A 19058-nucleotide genomic window follows, 5' to 3' on the forward strand; every position below is an offset into this window, starting at 1 on the left:
AAACAGAGATTTACAGGTTGAAGTTAGAAAGAGAAGGAGTCTAGTGGCCTGTTTCCACACAGTCCACTGCTGCACTGAACTAACTAACAACAAGAATTCAGCTTCCCGGACTGACCATTCCCCTTTCATTATATAGGTTTCATCTGCATGAAAGCTGTGACTTAAAGTCTCATCTGTTTATGTGTAACCATAAAGGTCTCCCAATACCCTTTTCATCTCTGTACCAACCCAGCTGATTTGGAGTCCAGACTGTTTTACAACCCCTCTGAAAAAATCAAGGACACAGTATCTTTGATTTTTGGATGGCACAGTGGCTCAGTGGTTAGCACTGCTTCCTCACAGCGCAAGGGACCCGGGTTCGATTCCCACCTCGGCAACTGTCAATGTGGAGTTTGCACATTCTCCCCGTGTCTGCATGGGTTTCCTCCGGGTGCTCCAGTTTCGTCCCACAATCCAAAGACGTGCAGATCAGGTGAATTGGCCGTTCTAAATTGCCCGTAGTGTTAGGTGCATTATTCAGGGGTAAATATGAGGCAGGTGAATGGGTCTGGGTGGGTTACTCTTTGGAGGACCGGTGTGGACTTGTTAGGCTGAAGAGCCTGTTTGCATACTGTAAGGAATCTAATCTAACCTAATCTAATAAGAAGGACCAGCTTTGTGACAACAGGTAGAGGGTACGATTTGATTGGTCAATGGGAGGAATGCATCTGGTTGGTAGCAGGGAGCAGCGGAAGGAATGGGGAAGGGCTGGGAATGGAGTTGGGGGATGGGAAGGGAAATTGGAGAAATCAGTGTGGAGCCCTCTCGGCTGTAGACTGCCCAGGCAGAAGAAAAGGCATTATTCCTCCAATTTCGTGTGTGGTTTGTAGTGGCAATGGAGGAGGCCAAGGATGGTCATGTTGGAAAGGGAGTGGTTAGGGAAATTGAAATGTGCATTGACTGGGAGGTCCGGTCAGCCACTGCAGGCCCAGCTGCGATGCTCAGTGAACCGTTCCATAAGCTTGCATTCAGTGTCCCTGATGTAGAGAAAACCATATTGGGAGCACCCGATACAGTAAACTACTTTGGAAGAGAGGCAAGTGAACCCTGTCTCACCTGGAAGGACTGTTTGGGGCCGTGGTTGGAGGTCAGGGGAGTGGCGTGCTGGCAGGTTTTGCATCTTTTGCAGGGGAAGGTACCTGGGGGTTTTGGGTGGGTGGGGGGCATGTTTGGTGGGGAGAGTGGCACAAACCAAGGATTGTCGAAGACAGTGGTCCTTGTGGAAGGCAGAGAGTGGTGGGGAAGGGAAGAGGTTCTTGGTGATGGTGTCTAGTTGGAGTTGGCAGAAGTGTTTAAGGGTGATGCGTTGGATGCAGAGACTGGTGGGGTGGTAGGTGAGGACAAGGGGGACTCTGTCATTATTGTGTTGCAGGGAGGTTTTAGAGCAGTGGAACAGGGAATGGAGGTGGTGTGGAGGAGGGCTGTCTGGATGACAGAGGGAGGATGGAAATGCAGTCTTGTATGTGAAAGAGATCTGTTTGGAGAGAGTCAAACTCCAATGTTTATTTGTTTCCTTGACATGCACTGTACAGAACCGAACTGCGTTTGTGACTATATATATATTCATAAAAAATATCCATATTTATATGTAAAGGTATATTTTTGAAATAAAAACATCTGGGAAGAGTGTCCTCACAATCAGCATCACTGTGAAGCAGCACTTGGAAGGGTATGTATCAAGGTTACCATGCCTTTGAGTTCTTTTCCCCCAGAGAGGGGGTAATTGGCCAGGCTCCAACTCGGCTGAGATAGAAAGGTTTGTTGGGGTCTGTTTGTTTATCCCAACAGACAATGCATCCGGCTCAAGGCTTGTATGTCTTAAAAAAACTGGTATGATCAAAGGGCAGTGGCCATCTAGCTGTGGAGCCCGCCTTTGTTTAGATGAGCGTTCAGTAGCAGTGCGTGAGAAGAAAGGCTGCTCGGGCAAGTCCAGCCGGGTACACTCTCTCTCTCTCTCTCTAACTTCAAGCCTGTAAGCTCTGGTTTGTTTCATTTTTGCTCTTTGTGATAAGGGATGTGTTTACTGGGACTGTTGTAAGTATTTTTGGAACAGCGTGATTAAGTTGGGATAGTCTGTCAGGGCTCTGCATAGGATAAGTTATCCGGTATTCCATCTTCTATTCCTTGTGTTTCATTCCATAATTTTGTAAATAAATTGGTTGTTTAAAACTTGGCAGGTGGACCAGCTAATTCACTCTGGGAATATCCACTATACACTTACCTAAAACAATAGTAAAGTTACGGTCTGGGTTACCTGCTTACAAATGTTTTGAGAGGTTGGGCTTGGTCCATAACAGACTGGGGGCTCTTTGTGGGATTTAAACAGCGAGTGGTAGATATTAGAGTCTTTTATTTCGGGTGTTGGTTTGGTTGGTTTAAACAGCACTTGGTTACCAATGGCTCTTTCAGTCACCAAGCGGTTCTGGAGGTGGAAGACGTGACCTTGTGGGTTTTACAAAAGGATAAGACAAAGCTGTGGGAATTAGTAGACCAGCTGGAGTTGAAGTTATCTCCTAATGTAAGGAAAGATGTGTTTATGGCAGCAGTAGCTCAGCATTTAAATTTGCTGGAAACCCCATCAGGATTTGTGGAAATTGCTAAACTTCATTTGCAAATGAAGAAGCTTCAGTTAGAATCAGAAATGAAATTCTTTGAGTTACAATTAAAATTGGAAGAGAAAGAAAATGAGCAAAGGGCTTTAGCAGAAGGGGAAAAAAAAAGTTTGAACTTCAGAAAATGACACTTAGAAAGGAAAGTCAGCTTAAAAGGATGGAGATGAAAGCTGAAGTAAAGCTTAGGTGAGGAAGAGCAGAAAGTTGAAACAGTGAGGTTAGCAGCTGAAAAGGCTGATGATTACGAGCTGGTCCATAAAGCATGGTTTGGCTTCCAGAATCAATGTCAGTCCATGAGGGATTGAAATTGGGGCAAAGAGAAATCGTCACATGGAAAGGGGGAGGAAGATCTCAGTGAAGGTCAGAAGGATAACTTACCCCAGGGTAAAAAGGAAACCCTTGAAGGGGACCGAGAAGGTAAAAAGCTCTAGTGTTTTCATTGCAATAAAGTAGGTCACATGAAATCAGTGTTGGTGCGCTAGGAAAAAGCCAGATGTAGGAAAATAGGATAAGTCTGGGAGTTTTGTTGGAATAGTGAAAGAAAGTACGGTGGAAGCTAGAAAGCTGCATCAGCATGTTCAAGCTGATCGGAGGTTGGTTGAAGAGGAAACGTCGGAGCTGCTTAAAAAATATACCTGCAAAAGGTAAAGTTTATTCACATAAGCTAGCAGTAGCAGGTAAAGAGGTTACAACATGAAGGGACACAGAATCCTCTCAGTCTGTAATGCTGAAGAATGAGTACATATGTACTCCGGAAGAACTATTGCCAGAAAAGGTACTGGTAGCAGGAATTCATAATGAGACAAAAAGTGCTCAGTTATGTAAAGTGAGGCTAGAGTGTCCAGAAAAGAGTGGAGAATTTGTGGTAGGAGTACTGGACAAACTCTCAGCTCCAGAATACAATTTGTCCTTTCAAATGATATAGCTGATTCACCGATAGATGTGCTGCCTACTGTGGTTGAAAGGCCAGTGGCGACTCAGGTAACTGAAGCAATGCAGGAATCTTCCCTGATTATGTAGTAACTAGGTCACATGGTCACCAGTTTAAAGAGGAGAGATCAAAGGGCATTGATAAGGAAGCTGAAGTGACATTTAGTAGAGACTGTGTTCGATCAGGTAGTTGAGACAACAGGAAATGGAGATCATCACATATTCAAGCAGATGAGAAATGGGCAGAAGTTCATCAAATGGTATTGCCAGTGGTGTATAGAAAGGATGTGTTGCAAGTGGCACATGAGCTGCCACTTTGAAGTCATTTAGGAGGGAGGAAAACACAGGATAAAATACAAAGACATTTTTACTGGCCTGGACTGCACACGCATGCAGTTGAATTTTGCCAGACATGTCATACATGTCAGATAATTGTAAAACCACAGGTGGTAATAAAACCTGCAGTTTTAATAACTATCCCAGTATTTGAGGGTCCTTTTACAAGAGTCTTAATTTATTGCATAGGTCCCCATCCTAAACAAAAACTGTGAATCAGTATTTGTTAACAACAATGGATGTATCAACTAGATTTCCAGTGGCTATCCCATTACACAATATCACAGCTAAAAGGATTGAAGAGGGATTACTCAGATTTTTTACTAGATACAGACTACCAATAGAGATAGTCAGATCAAGGGTCAAACTTCATATCCAAACTATTCAAAGAAGTTACAGACAGCTTAGGCATAAAACAATTCAAATCTACTGTGTACCATCCAGAATTGCAGAAAGGTAGCATCAAACAGTAAAGACCATGTTGAGGGCTTATAGTCAGGATTATCTGGATGATTGGGATAAGGGAATTCTGTTTGTACTTTTTGCTATCAGAGATACACCAAATGAATCGACCAAATTCAGTCCATTTGAATTAGTTTTTGGGCATGAAGTGAGAGGACCATTAAAATTGATTGAGGAGAAGTTAGTAAATCATAATTCAGAGACCATGCATTTGGATGGTGTGTCAAATTTTAGAGATGATTAAATAGAGCCGTGGAGTTGGCTGGGCAGCATTTAAAAAATATCACGGCATGCAATGAAACAGGAAGTAGACAAGAAATTAAAAATTTGCAATTTTGCTATCTGAAATATCAGATATCAGTAATAGTGTTTTACTTCCAGTAATAGGTGAATCCTTAACAGCAAGGTTTGGTGGACCTTAACAAATCTAAAGGAAATTGAGTGAAGTGAACTACTTGATGGGGACTCCAGACAGGAAGAAATCTCACAGTGTGTGTCATGCGAGTATGCTCAAGAGATATTTTGACAGGGAAGGAAAGCAGGAGGAGAAGGTGGTAATGATTACAACATAGAGGGAAGAACCAAATTCAGAGGATTCTGAATTGGACATTCCTCAAATTAAATTTGAACAATGAGGAAGTTGTCAAAAATTGGGATAAATTATTGAATTACTTTCTTGACAAAAATCAAAATGACCTGAAAGAGTTATTCCTATCACATGGGGAGATATGCGGAAATAAACTAGGACATACTAGCTTAAGTGTGCACAATGTAGATATAGGAGATGCTGTTCTGATTAAGCAACATCCTTATAGGCATAACCCTCTAAAGTTGACACAGGTTGAGAAGGAGATTGAATGCATGCTCCAAGATGATATAATTGAAGTGGCTTACAGTGACTGGAGCTCACTTAGTGTAATGGTGCCAAAGCCAGATGGTACCCAACAGTTATGTGTGGACTATCACAAAATCATTGCAGTTACAAAGACTGATGCATATCCGATTCCATGGTTGGAAGACTGTGTTGAAAAGGTGGGACAAGCAACTTACATTTCTAAATTGGATTTGCTCAGAGGTTACTGGCAGGTACCATTGTCAGAAAGAGCAAAGGCAATTTCAGCTTTCATAACACCAAATGGTCTGTATCAGTTTAATGTCTTGTCATTTGGTATGAAAAACGGTTCAGCCACAATTTCAGTAACTAACTAATAAGGTCATTGCCAGTTGACTCAACTGTGTTGACTACATCGATGACCTGGTGATTTTTAGTCACTTATTGAAAGAACATTTGCAACATTTATCGGACTTATTCAATTGACTTCGGAAGGCAGGTTTGGTGATAAACCTAGCTAAAAGGGAATTTGTCAAAAGCCCAAGTCACATTCCTGGGCCATGTTATTAGACACTGACAAATGGCCCCACAGGATATGAAAACAAAAGTAATTGGGGAATTTCCCACACCCTCGACAAAAACAGCAATACTACGGTTTCTGGGATTGAGTGGATTTTTTTGAAAGTTTGTGCTGAATTTTAGCAGTGTGGCAGCTCCATTCACTGAATTACTAAAGAAAGGCAAGAAGTTTCAATGGACAGCAGACTGTCAGAGGGCGTTTGACAGCCTGAAGACTGTGTTAACCACTTTTCAGGTATTAGCCACACCTGATTACACAAAGACTTTCAAGGTGGCTATTGAGGTCAGTGATGTGGTTGTTGGTGCTGTGCTCCTGCAGGAAGATAACAAGAAGATAGAAAGACCTATTGGGTATCTCTGAACGAAGTTGAAAGTTCATCAGCAGACAATATTCAATAGTGGAGAGGGGGACTTTGAGCTTGGTGTTGGCACTACAACATTTCAGTGTTTATATTACCAGCAACGCATGTGAAACAATCGTATATACTGATCATAACCCATTGAAACCTATGGAGAAATTGAAGGACAAAAATGCCAGACTGTTTAGATGGAGCCTGTTGTTACAGCCATTTAATTTGAAAATTGTGCAGGTGGCAGGTCAAGAAAACATGATTGTCGATGCATTATCAAGATTCAAATGAGAGATGAAGGCGTTCAGTGGTGGGAGTACCACAGACTAAATCCGAATATAGTTATGCATGTTTGTATGTTTATAGTCAGTGAATGTGTGTGTGTGTTTTAGGGTATTAACCACTATTTTTTGGGGTTTTGAAAAATGAAGACATCTTTGGATATTGATGTTATTTTTTTTAAGGGGGGGCGGGGGGGGAAGAGGTGTCACAATGATGTTTCTTTTAACAAGGTTACATGCCTTTGCGTTCTTTTTGCAGAGAGGGGGTAATTGGCCAGGCTCCCACTCGACTAGATTTGAAAAGTACATTCGGGCCCTTTTTGTTTATCCCTAACAGATTATGACTTGAGCCTAAGGTCTTAAGAAATGGTATAATCCAAGGGGAATAGCCAGCTAGCTGTGTTGCTAGACTTCATTTAGATTAGAGTTTTTGATTCAGTTCAGCAGCAGTGTGTGTGAAGGAAAGTTGTTGGGGCAAGTCTCGAAGTGGGAATTGAGAGCAAACGCAGACGCTGCCTGGAGCCACCAGAATGCCAGCACAATGCACTCACAACCTAGTTGATTAGCTTAAGGCAGGTGGGGGAGAGAATACACATAAGTAGCATATACTGCCCGCTGAAGTGTCTGGGTCCAGCCAACAACTTTGATAGAAATGTTAATAGCGTGATGCAGACTCAATACAAAGTGCTAATAGCCAGGGCTGCAGTAACGGTCCTTCACAGAAAGAGTCATTAACTCCCATTGTCACACTAATGGCCTTCTGCTCAGATGCTGAAATTGACAATGTCTGCACTGAAACTGACAATGACCACACTGAAGTTAACAAAGGCTGTGCTGGAACTGACAATGACTGCACCAAAGCTATCAATGATTCTGCAATGTTTACAATAAACAAACTATATTACAGAGACAATAACCTCATCACTAACCTATTATATTACAAACATATAAAAATATCTTGACATGTGCTCCAGGTTGAGAGAGGACTCGCAGCTGACCACTGTGCTGTTGGTGGTGATTTTTCCCATAACAAACAACTGGTGCTGTGAGCAGAGCTCCTTTCACTGGTGCCCTGGTCGAAGGCCACGATCAGGGAGCTGGGGTAAGAATCAATTTGTACCTGCAAATGGGAAGAGTCAGACCGGGCCAGTTTAAAAGGTATACCAATTGTAATGTCTAACTTGCTATAGTACTGTGTTTAAAAAATGTAAGTGCATGCCTGTGGAGAATAAGTATGAACTGCGTCAACTGTTGTAAGGACCTGCCGCTTGTGATGAAACAACCAGAAAACAAGGTCGTGCCTGTCTCAAAAACCCTGCCATAAACTGGTTGTTAAGAGGGGTAGCTGAAAATGTGTTGCTGGTTAAAGCACAGCAGGTTAGGCAGCATCCAAGGCCGGGTGTTAGACTTGGAGGTAGGTGAGCACTTCGGGGACAGTGACCACAACTCGGTGACTTTTACTTTAGTGATGGAGAGGGATAATCGTGCGCCGCAGGGCAAGAGCTATAGCTGGGGGCAGGGAAATTATGATGCAGTGAGGCATGACTTAGGATGTGTGGATTGGAAAAACAGGCTTCAAGAGAAGAACACTAATGAGATGTGGGGATTGTTCAAGGAGCAGCTACTGCGTGTCCTCGATAGGTATGTACCAGTCAGGCATGGTGTAAAGGGCCTTGTGAGGCAGCCGTGGTTTAGTAAGGAATTGGAGTCCCTTGTGAAAGGGAAGAAGGCGGCATATGTAAAGATGAGGCGTGAAGGTTCAGTAGGGGCGATTGAGAGTTATAAGGTAGCCAGGAAGGAGCTAAAGAGGGAGCTAAGAGAAGCGAGAAGGGGACATGAAAAGTCTTTAGCTGGTAGGATTAGGGAAAACCCAAAGGCTTTCTATAGGTATGTCAAGAATAAAAGGATGACTAGGGTAGGTATCGGTCCAGTCAAGGATAGTAGTGGGAAGTTGTGTGTGGAGGCGGAGGAGATTGGAGAGACATTAAATCAGTACTTTTCATCAGTTTTCACTCAGGAACAGGACACTGTTGCTGATGTGAATATGGATTCACAAATAATTAGAATGGATGCCCTGGAAATATGCAGGGAAGAGGTTTTGGGAATATTGGAAAGGATGAATATAGATAAGTCTCCTGGGCCTGATGGCATTTACCCCAGGATCCTATGGGAAGCTAGGGAGGAGATAGCAGAGCCATTGGCCTGGATTTTTATGTTGTCATTGTCAACGGGAATAGTACCAGAGGACTGGAGGATAGCGAATGTGGTCCCATTGTTCAAGAAAGGGAGTAGGGATAGCCCTAGTAACTATAGGCCAGTGAGTCTGACTTCAGTGGTGGGCAAAGTCTTAGAGAGAATGGTAAGGGATAAGATTTATGAACATCTGGGTAGGAATAACGTGATCAGGGATAGCCAGCATGGTTTTGTGAAGGGCAGGTCGTGCCTCACAAACCTTATTGAGTTCTTTGAGAAGGTGACTAAGGAAGTGGACGAGGGTAAAGCAGTAGATGTTGTGTATATGGATTTTAGTAAGGCGTTCGATAAGGTTCCCCATGGTAGGCTAATGCTAAAACTTCGGAGGTATGGCATTGAGGATACATTAGAGGTTTGGATTAGGAATTGGCTGGCTGGAAGGAGACAGAGGGTAGTAGTTGATGGATTATGTTCATCTTGGAGCGCAGTTACTAGCGGTGTACCACAAGGATCTGTTTTGGGACCATTGCTTTTTGTTATCTTTATAAATGATCTAGAGGAAGGACTTGAAAGCTGGGTAAGCAAGTTTGCGGATGACACAAAAGTCGGTGGAGTTGTGGATAGTGAGGAAGGAAGTGGTAGGTTACAGCGGGATATAGATAAGTTGCAGAGCTGGGCGGAAATGTGGCAAATGGAATTCAATGTAGCTAAGTGCGAAGTCGTTCACTTTGGTAGGAATAACAAGATGATGGATTACTGGGCTAATGGTAGGCTACTTGGTAGTGTGGATGAGCAGAGGGATCTTGGTGTCCATGTACACAGATCTCTGAAAGTTGCCACCCAGGTAAATAGTGCTGTGAGGAAGGCATATGGTGTACTGGGCTTTATTGGCAGAGGAATTGAGTTCTGGAGTCCTGAGGTCACGTTGCAGTTGTATGAGACTCTGGTGAGGCCTCATCTGGAGTATTGTGTGCAGTTTTGGTCGCCATACTATAGGAAGGATGTGGAAGCTTTAGAACGAGTGCAGAGGAGGTTTACCAGGATGTTGCCTGGAATGGTAGGAAAATCTTATGAGGAAAGGCTGAGGCACTTGGGGCTGTTCTCATTGGAGAAGAGAAGGTTTAGGGGAGATCTGATAGAAGTGTATAAGATGATTAGGTTTAGATAGGGTAGATACTAAGAACCTTTTACCGCTAATGGAGTCAGGTGTTACTAGGGGACATAGCTTTAAATTAAGGGGTGGTAGGTATAGGACAGATGTTAGGGGTAGATTCTTCACACAGCGGGTTGTGAGTTCATGGAATGCCCTGCCCGTATCAGTGGTGAACTCTCCTTCTTTATGGTCATTTAAGCGGGCATTGGATAGGCATTTGGAAGTTATTGGGCTAGTATAGGTTAGGTAGGATTCGGTCGGCGCAACATCGAGGGCCGAAGGGCCTGTACTGCGCTGTATCCTTCTATGTTCTATGTTCTATGAACAGGAAATTCAACGTTTCGGGCCAGAGCCCTTCATCTGTTAAGAGGGGTAGCCCCCCCATGTGAAGATTGGGATTTGAAGGAGGAATTGAGGCGCCAAGGGCACGAGGAGTTGTGAAGCACAAGTGGCAAAGTCAGGTAACATTGGACTTTGTAGGGGCGAACAACACACGGTCCAGTTAGAGTTTTAGTTAAAAGTCAGGTGCCATTTGTACTTGTAATTTCCAGTGTGGTGAGGAAGAGGAACTGATCACTCTGACCAAGAGCCAAACCTCAATGGAGCGCATGTTACCAAGTGGTAAAGTGTGGACACTGAATAACAGTGTTACCCTGTTAGTCCATAGTAGAAAATCAGAGCTTGAATAGTGGCAGTGGCTGGGAGAGCAAAGAGTCCTGCCGATAGCGAGCACACTGGGCTAGAGATAGGTTTCTGGGCCTAACGGGAGGGGTTGGGTCAGTAGAGGTGGCCGGGCAGGTGGAGGAGTCCCACCGATAGAGAGCACATCCTATTGAGCCAGCGTTCCCAGCTGACCGGTAGGTACCGACTAGTAGTGGTGGCTGGGAGGGTAAAGAGGTCCCACCGCTAGAGGGTACACCTTACTAGGAGGTTGCTATCCCCGTACGGATGATGCTGGGACAGTATTATTGGCCAGAGGTAGAGATGTCCCCATTGGTTAGGAACACTTTACTGTTGGTGGTATCCGGGGGTACACAATCTGCTAAATGGCAGATCAAAGTTTTAAGGGGGGACTCTGCAGGTTCCCTTATTGAGAAATACAAGGGAGACAGACAAGGGCTGACAGAAAAAAGAAGAAAATTGGTTGGGATTCATCCCAGACAGTAGCATAACAGAGAGAGTGGATAGGTAAACAAACGGAATAAAACCAAACAGATAGGAGTAATGTTACTGCATCAATTAGCAGGCCCAATTGAACAAGTAAGTGCCTCCACGAGTAGGTGGAGAAAGGGCCAGGAACAAGTTAAAGAGCTGGAGGACAGAATACAAGAGTTGGAGCAGGATCCAAGAAGGGTGCACAAAAATTCAGACATGAATTCGCTTCCTCCTTACGAGACCATCCAGCAGGGACCAACTGCTCCCTCTGTTGGACGAGCCATGCACAAGTATAACTTAGCGCCAATTACTAGAGGAGGAACAGACTTACCATCCAAAGCAAATTATAAACCCTTCGCCCCAGGGGAGAGGCAGCAAATTATGGCATCTCTGGGCAAATTACAACCCTGGAGCACAAACACCAGGTTCTGGGAAAGCTGGACAGTGTATAGGTAGGGCACCAACTACACCTGAGAGACATACACCAGCTGGTCTGGGCAGCTTGCCCAGCAGACAAGTGGTGGCAGGTAGCTGCTGACCCAATCCCACAGCAGCCCGAGACTTGATGGGAGGGTGGTGGACACATGCCATTGCCCTTACAACTGAGATCGATGCCCAGCAGGCCCCCTTCACTGACTTTAACGAAGAAATCCGGAGGGTGCTGGGAAATGCTCCCATGAACTGGAGCAAGATCATGACCACTAAGCAAATTAAAGGGGAAGGAGTCTTTGAGTATGGTGAACGATTATTTAGGGTCTATCAGGAATGCTCAGGGCGAGCGAACCCAGATCAGGGGGACCAGGCATTTATCCAAGCTTTTAGGGATGGGCTCACTAGTGCCCACTAAGCCATCCTGAAAATGGGAGTAATAATGCCCCAGGATTATGATGATCTCGTTGAGTGAGCTATCTGGGTGCATGAAGCAGACACTCCTGCAATAAGGCAAGACCTGACAAAGCAGCCGACCGGAATGGAGGGGAGAGTAGAATAAAGCTATCCTGCCACAACTGTGGCCGGCAGGAAGGCTTTGCTGGAAAGAATGTAGGGTCCCACGAGCAGGGAACAACGTAAAATACTGCAGCTACTGCAACAGAATAGGACACATTAAAGCACCCCCAAACACCATCCGGAACACCACGGGAGTCCTGAGGTCAGCAGAGCTGACAACCAGCTGTCCACACTCGTGAGGGTAAGGGAGAGAGGCGAATTTACGTACCCGCAGTAATAGGAGGGAGGAAATGTGAAACTCGAGTAGACACAGGAATGGCTGTATCTATCACAAACTTACCCTCACCCCACACAAATAAAATGATTCACTTTACTGGGGTAGCAGGATTGACTGGCATGAGGGGGTCATAGTTTTAAGATATTAGGAGGAAGGTATAGAGGGGACATCAGAGGAAGGTTCTTTAAACAGAGAGTTGTGAATGCATGGAATGCATTGCCAGCGGTGGTGGTGGAAGCAGAGTCATTGGGGACATGTAAGCGACTGCTGGACATACACATGGTTAGCAGTGAATTGAGGGGTGCAGAGGTTGTCATTTTATTTTTCATTAGGATTAATGCTTGGCACAACATCATGGGCCAAAAGGCCTGTTCTGTGCTGTACTTTTCCATATTCTATGTTCTATAATGTCACCCCCAAATCGAACCCATTTGTAGCAGACCCCTCCACATTTTAAATGGCTTGGCTCTCCCAAACACAAGACCTTTACTGTTTTAGACATAGCCAATGGGTTCTGGTCTATCCTATTACACCCCGAGTCCCAGAATAAATTCACTTTTATAATAAGGGACAGGCAGTGCATGTCGACTCGCCTGCCACAGGGATCCACAACAGCCCCACTATTTTTCGCAGGGGGATGAGCGACATTCTGAAGAGAATAGATTTATCAAAGGGTAGCACTGCCCTCCTATATGTAGATGACATCCTAACTGTCAGAACAGCAGGTTAGGCAGCATCCAAGGAATAGGAAATTCGACGTTTCGGGCATAAGCCCTTCATCAGGAATGGCTGATGAAGGGCTTATGCCCGAAACGTCGAATTTCCTATTCCTTGGATGCTGCCTAACCTGCTGTGCTTTAACCAGCAACACATTTTCAACTGTGATCTCCAGCATCTGCAGACCTCATTTTTTATCCTAACTGTCAGAGTCTGGGTCAGGACACCAGGAAGTTTTACGTCTAGTATTACAGGAATTGGCAACTACAAGATTAAAAGTTAGCCCCACAAAGGCACAGATTGGCAAAACACAGGTCTTGTACCAGGGACACCTTATATCCCAGGGACTCAAAGAAATGCCCAACGACCATAAGGCGGCAATCCAACAGATGGCATGAGCTGCCACTGTCAGGGGGGTCAGAAAGGCCATGGGGCTATTCAACTACAGTCGGAGCTCTATTCCCGAGTTTGCAAAATTGGCTGAACCAATCAAGAGATTAACTAAAGGAGGCAAGCTCTCCTTGGAATCTGTAACCTGGGGGCCAGAACAGGGGGAGGCATACAGTCAACTTAAAACTCGACTCATATCAGGTAAGGCCGACAGATCCCAGCAAGGATTTTCACATCCGCTGTAATAATGAGGGAGGGTTTTACTCCACAGTGGTCACCCAAGACCCCGGTAGCAGGAGAAGGTCCGTAGGGTACTACTCAACTACAGAAGGGCCAGTAGTCAACGGGTTGGCCAGGTGCATAGCAGCGTTAGACTGTGCTGCTTGGGCCATTAGGGTTAGCAAGCCCATAGTAATGACAGAGAATGTTATCCTCCACATTAAACACACCCTAGTAGAGATGCTAAACACAGGGAAAGTGAGAGCCATCTCCAATATGAGAAGGGCAAAGTGGGAGGCAGTTCTTTTACCCCCAAGTCGGTCCGTGGTAATCGTCAGGGATACAGGAGAAAACCCAGCTGAGGGAATTCTAGACACAGGGGAACCGCACAGCTGTGAGGATATAGATGGGAATGAGAATAGGGGGCGAGTAAAAGTTACTGCCCTAGACTCAGCCAAGGAGACTATCTTTGTGGACAGGTCACAAAAATATGTAGCAGGGTCGCCCCAAACAGGACAGGCTGTGGTAAATGATAAGTTAGAAACTTATCTGGAAGGATTGATGGAAGTCAGTCTGCACAGGTAGTAGAACTGGTAGCACTCACCAAAGCACTGGAACTAGTAAAAGGAAAAACGGTGAATATATATACAGACAGTCAATATGCCTTCAGTGTAGTCCATGACTACATGGTGGCATGGGGCAGAGGAGGGTTCACCACTGCAGGGGATCCCCAATTAAACACCAATTAAGAATTCAGACACTATTGCGTGCCAGTGAACAGCCAAGAGAGGCTGCAGTAATGAAAAGAAAAGCCCATCAAAGGGAGCCAACAAAAGAGAGCCAAAAGTTAGCTAAAGTTCAAAGGAAATCAGGTAGCAGACCGAGCAGCTTAGAAAGCCTTAGAACAAGAAATCATTGACGAGGCTGCAATAGCCACCACTGAATTAGCAAAACACGCTAACCAAATTCAGCAGCAACTGGAGGACACTGTGCATGGAGAGAGAGAGAAATGGGAACTGCAGATCGGCTACGACCAAGGGACGCATTTTACAGGCAAAGTCATAAAGACTGTCTGCCAATTACTCGGCATTAGATAAAAATTTCACATCCCCTATCACCCCCAGAGCTCAGGGATGGTAGAGAGAGAATAAATAGAATGCTCAAAAATACTTTAGCTAAGGCTACGCAAACCTCAGGCAGAACAGGGGCTGAAGTGCTGCCAGCCGTACGAATGAAATTAAGAGCCACCACGAATCACAAACCGGGCTAACACCATATGAATTAATGACCGCGCAAGCAATGCAATTAGCAGAGACAATAATCACAGGTGGCGCCAATGTGGGTCCACTGAAAGAAAAAATTCGGCAGTATGTAATAGAATTAAGCGCCCAATTGAAAGGGATGCAGAAATCTGTAATTGACAAAAGACAAAAAGGACAAGGCAGGGGAACTCGAAATCTTCCCTGAGGTCCCGGAGTTGGGGTGGCTTGGTGGTTAGCACTGCTGCCTCACAGCACCAGGGTCGCAGGTTTGATTCCAGCCTCGGGTGACTGTCTGTGTGGAGTCTGTGCATTCTCCCCGTATCTGCGTGGGTTTCCTCCAGGTGCTCCGGTTTCCTCCCACAGTCCAAAGATGTGCAGGTCAGGTGAATTGGCCATGCTAAATTGCTCATAGTGTTAGGTGCAGGGGTAAAATGTAGGGGAATGGTCTGGGTGGATTGCTCTTTGAAGGGTCAATGTGGACTTGTTAGGTTGAAGGGCCTGTTTCCACACTGTAGGGAATCTAATCTAAACTAGGATTTCTGAAGCCTTTCCTGGCCTCCACTCTTCCTGCCACAGTGCATTATCTCATACTTTCCCACATTATATTTTATCTGCCACTTCTTTGCCTACTCTCTTTAGGATTCTCTTAGGTTAAAATGCAGGTATAGTTGGCAGTTAGGAAAGCAAATGTGATGGTGGCATTCATTTCAAGAGAGCTAGAATAAAAGAACAGGGATTGACATGGCACGGTGGCTCAGTGGTTAGCACTGCTGCCTCACAATGCCAGGGACCTGAACAGGTTCCAGCCTCGGGTGACTCTGTGTGGAGTTTGCACATTCACCCCCTGTGTCTGCGTGGGTTTCCACTGGGCACACTGGTTTCCTCCCACAGTGCAAAGACATGCAGGTTAGGTGTATAATTGGCCATGGTAAATCACCCATAGTATTCAAGGATGCATAGGTTAGGTGTGTTAGCCTCGGAAAATGCAGGGTTACAGGGATAGAGTAGGAGGATGGGTGTGGGTGGGATGTTCTTTGGAGGATTAATCTAGGATAAGTGTTCGGCACAACATCGTGGGCCGAAGGGCCTGTTCTGTGCTGTATTGTTGTGTGTTCTATGATTGGTGTCGACTTGTTGGGTCAAATAGCCTGTTTCCAACTGTGGGATTTTATTTTATAAAATTGTACTGCTGAGGCTGTATAAGTGTCTGATCAGACCCCATTTGGAATATTGTGAGTAATTTTGAGTCCTTTTATAAGGAACAGTGTGCTGGCCTTGGGGGAGATTCTACAGGAATGATCCCAGGGATGAAAGACTTGTTGTACGAAGAGCATCTGAGATCTCTGGGTCTGTACTCGATGGAGTTTAGAAGGATAAGGGGAGGATTTGATTGAAATATTGCCCTATAGTTTCCAAGGATGTACAGGCCAGGTGGGTTAGGCATTGGATATATAGGGTTACCGGACAAGGTCGATGTCCGGGCGGGTGTGGGTACGGATGGAGGTGCTCTTCAGAGGATCGGTATGGACTCGATGGGCCTAATGGCTTCTTTCCGTACTGTCAGGATTATAAGATCACATTGCAGAGCATACTCGATAGGCCGAATGGTCTAATTCTCCGTCTATTGGTTCTGGTCATGATTAGTTTCAACATCCCTCTGCTCCCTGAGCTTGAAAGTCAAAATCACACACAATCTTCATTCTTCTCACAGACTGAATGTAAATTTATATATTTTTATCCTGTTCGCGAACTTAGCGATTTAAATAAAATAAACCAGAACAAACCAGAACGTGATGGAAATGGAAGTAACTGCCTGTTATGATTCAGAATCGATGGTTTCTCCTGAACTTCCCTCACAGCGGGTTGCCGCTGTTCAGATAGCAATAAAACTCAATGAGGGCCGTGTGTGTACTCAGTAAAGACTGATTTGTTTGGATAAGGATTAAAAAACTAAAGAGAGATTATTGAAGATTGAATTCATTGCGGGAGAGAGAGAGAGACTGAACCCAAACTCGGGTCAAGTTTACAATTTTAGTCTCTGTATTGCAGCATTGCCTCCAATGGTTCATCTTATTGCGTTCATTATAAACCATTCTAATGCAGATAATAGGAAGTGTGAGGAGCTAACAACTTCAATATGCCATATCTATGCACAGTTGAGAAATTCAGAATGGCTTGGTGTGTGCAATGGCTCTTACTCACTATCGGTGAGTCCAACGAAAGGGATCATCGCTTCCCCACGCCGCGCCTTCCGGTCTGCTGCCTGTTTGGTGAATTGATTGAAATGCTTGAAGGCGAATCCATGGCTCTTCTCCACAGCTTTCCGAGCCACCGACTCTGAGGCATCTTCACAATTTTGACCTTCACAGCCTGAAACTGACCAAACAACATCCAAAGGTTGTTCCTGAACGTCAGCAACAATAAAATAGTAATCCTTGCTAACTGTTTTAACCAGAGTTCGAGCCACGGAATATCATTTTCGCTACTCACCACCTGCAGTCCTTCCCGCCTGCAAAGTGAACAGCACGGCAGTGAGGAATCTGAATCTACATACACTAATAAAAAAAACAGAAAAAGCAAATTAATTCCTAAAATTTCCATCCCGCAACTTTGCAGATCGCATCCCGTCCAAATACTTTCAGCAAATTTACCGTGGAGTCTTCCCAAAAGGCATTATTCCTAGATATTCTAATTCTTCCCTACTTTTTGGAACTAAAAATAAAACCCTTCAATGTCGCCAGCTCAGGTTCACAGAGGAGTCGGGGGGAGCTGATGATTTCCTAACTCGGCTCCTTCTGATCATTCTTCAACTGGAACCAAACGCTGGGCAATTAACACTTGGGGAGTTCTCACCTCCTGCCGCTCGCCGCTTCCAATAAACCAATACTGTCCTCAATGCCCGCCTCCTCGTTCAGAGCAGGATTCCCAACATTTGATTTGAGACTTTTCACCACGTATACATTTCACTTCCTTTTTTAATTTCAATGTTCCGAACAAATCTAAACTGTAACCGTAATATACAAGCAGAGTACTACGGATACTGCAGACCTGAAAGTGCAGAAGAAACTCAGCAGAATCTGTGTCGAGAAAGAAACAAAGTTAATATTTAGGATCAAATGAGATTTCTTAGGGGACCACTCTACATTAAGTGTAAAGAAACAGCCCCTGTATGAACTCTCCAGCTCCTACTACAGGGATTGGACCTATCACTCTGGGCAACTGAACTAACCAACTCCACATGACAAAATTAATTTTGGATTACAAATCAATTCTAATTTCCGTCAGTCCTAATATATCTCTGGGGACACTTTAATTTCTTCACATTAAAACACCAAATAATGATAGTGAATACAATGGGGTTTCTTAGTGAGCGAAGTATGGCAAAAAACATACTGTTACTGTTTCCTAGTGATATCAATGTTAGAGGTATAAATCATTAACTCTTCCCAGTGATTATCTTTCCCTCACTCAACACAGTTGGGGAGAGAATGTGTTCTGGCAGGAGGTTTGCATTCCATTGAATACTATCTCTCTTGTTAGTTTATCTAAGTGCATGAGGTGAATGCCATTTCAACTCTCAGCCATATTAGGTTTATTAAGTATCTAGTATGACATGTTTCATTCTAATTTTTCTGTCAGTTTAGGTGAGTGGGCAAGAATATATTAGGTAGAATGTACTGTCTGGAATATGAAGTTATTCACCTTAGTAGGAAAAATTGAAAAGCTGAACATATTTTAATAGATGAGAGACTGAGAAATATTCACATTAAGAGTGACATGATGGCTCAGTGGTTAGCACTACTGCTCAGGGACCTGGGTTCGATTCCACCCTCAGGTGACTGTATGGAGTTTGCACATTCTCTTTGTGTTTGTGTGCTTTGCTCCAGTTTCCTCTCACAGTCCAATGATGTACAGGTTAGATGCATTGGCAATGCTAAACTGCCCATAGTGTCTAGAGATGTGCAGGCTAGTTGGCTAGATATGGGAAATGAAGGGTTACATGGTTACATGGTGGCACAGTAGTTACAGCGCCAGAGACCCGGGTTCAATTCCCGCCTCAGGCGACTGACTATGTGGAGTTTACACATTCTTCCTGTGTCTGTGTGGGTTTCCTCTGGGTGCTCTGGTTTCCTCCCACAGTCCAAAAATGTGCAGGTTAGGTAAATTGGCCGTGCTAAATTGCCCGTAGAGTTAGGTGTAGAGGAATGGGAATGGGTCTGGGTGGGTTGCGCTTTGGTAGGTCAGTGTGGACTTGTTGGACTGAAGGGCTTGTTTCCACACTGTAAGTAATCTAATGTGTAATTGCCATGTATCTGGTAGGGG

General features: G+C 44.6%; 1 protein-coding gene across 1 annotated transcript in view; it reads right to left on the reverse strand.

Moving 5' to 3' along the window:
- The window catches only part of tdgf1 (teratocarcinoma-derived growth factor 1), a 28993-nt gene extending 11584 nt beyond the window's left edge, over positions 1-17409 (reverse strand). The window contains exons 1-3 of the mRNA XM_060842249.1: positions 17387-17409; positions 17226-17290; positions 16938-17111 (exon numbers count right to left, since the gene is read on the reverse strand). Coding sequence (XP_060698232.1) covers positions 16938-17111; positions 17226-17290; positions 17387-17409 — 262 coding nt within the window. The remainder of the gene's footprint in view (positions 1-16937; positions 17112-17225; positions 17291-17386) is intronic.
- Between the last annotated feature and the right edge of the window lie 1649 nt (positions 17410-19058).

The sequence above is a fragment of the Hemiscyllium ocellatum genome, chromosome 1, assembly GCF_020745735.1.
Source record: "Hemiscyllium ocellatum isolate sHemOce1 chromosome 1, sHemOce1.pat.X.cur, whole genome shotgun sequence".
NCBI classification, from domain to species: Eukaryota; Metazoa; Chordata; class Chondrichthyes; order Orectolobiformes; family Hemiscylliidae; genus Hemiscyllium; species Hemiscyllium ocellatum.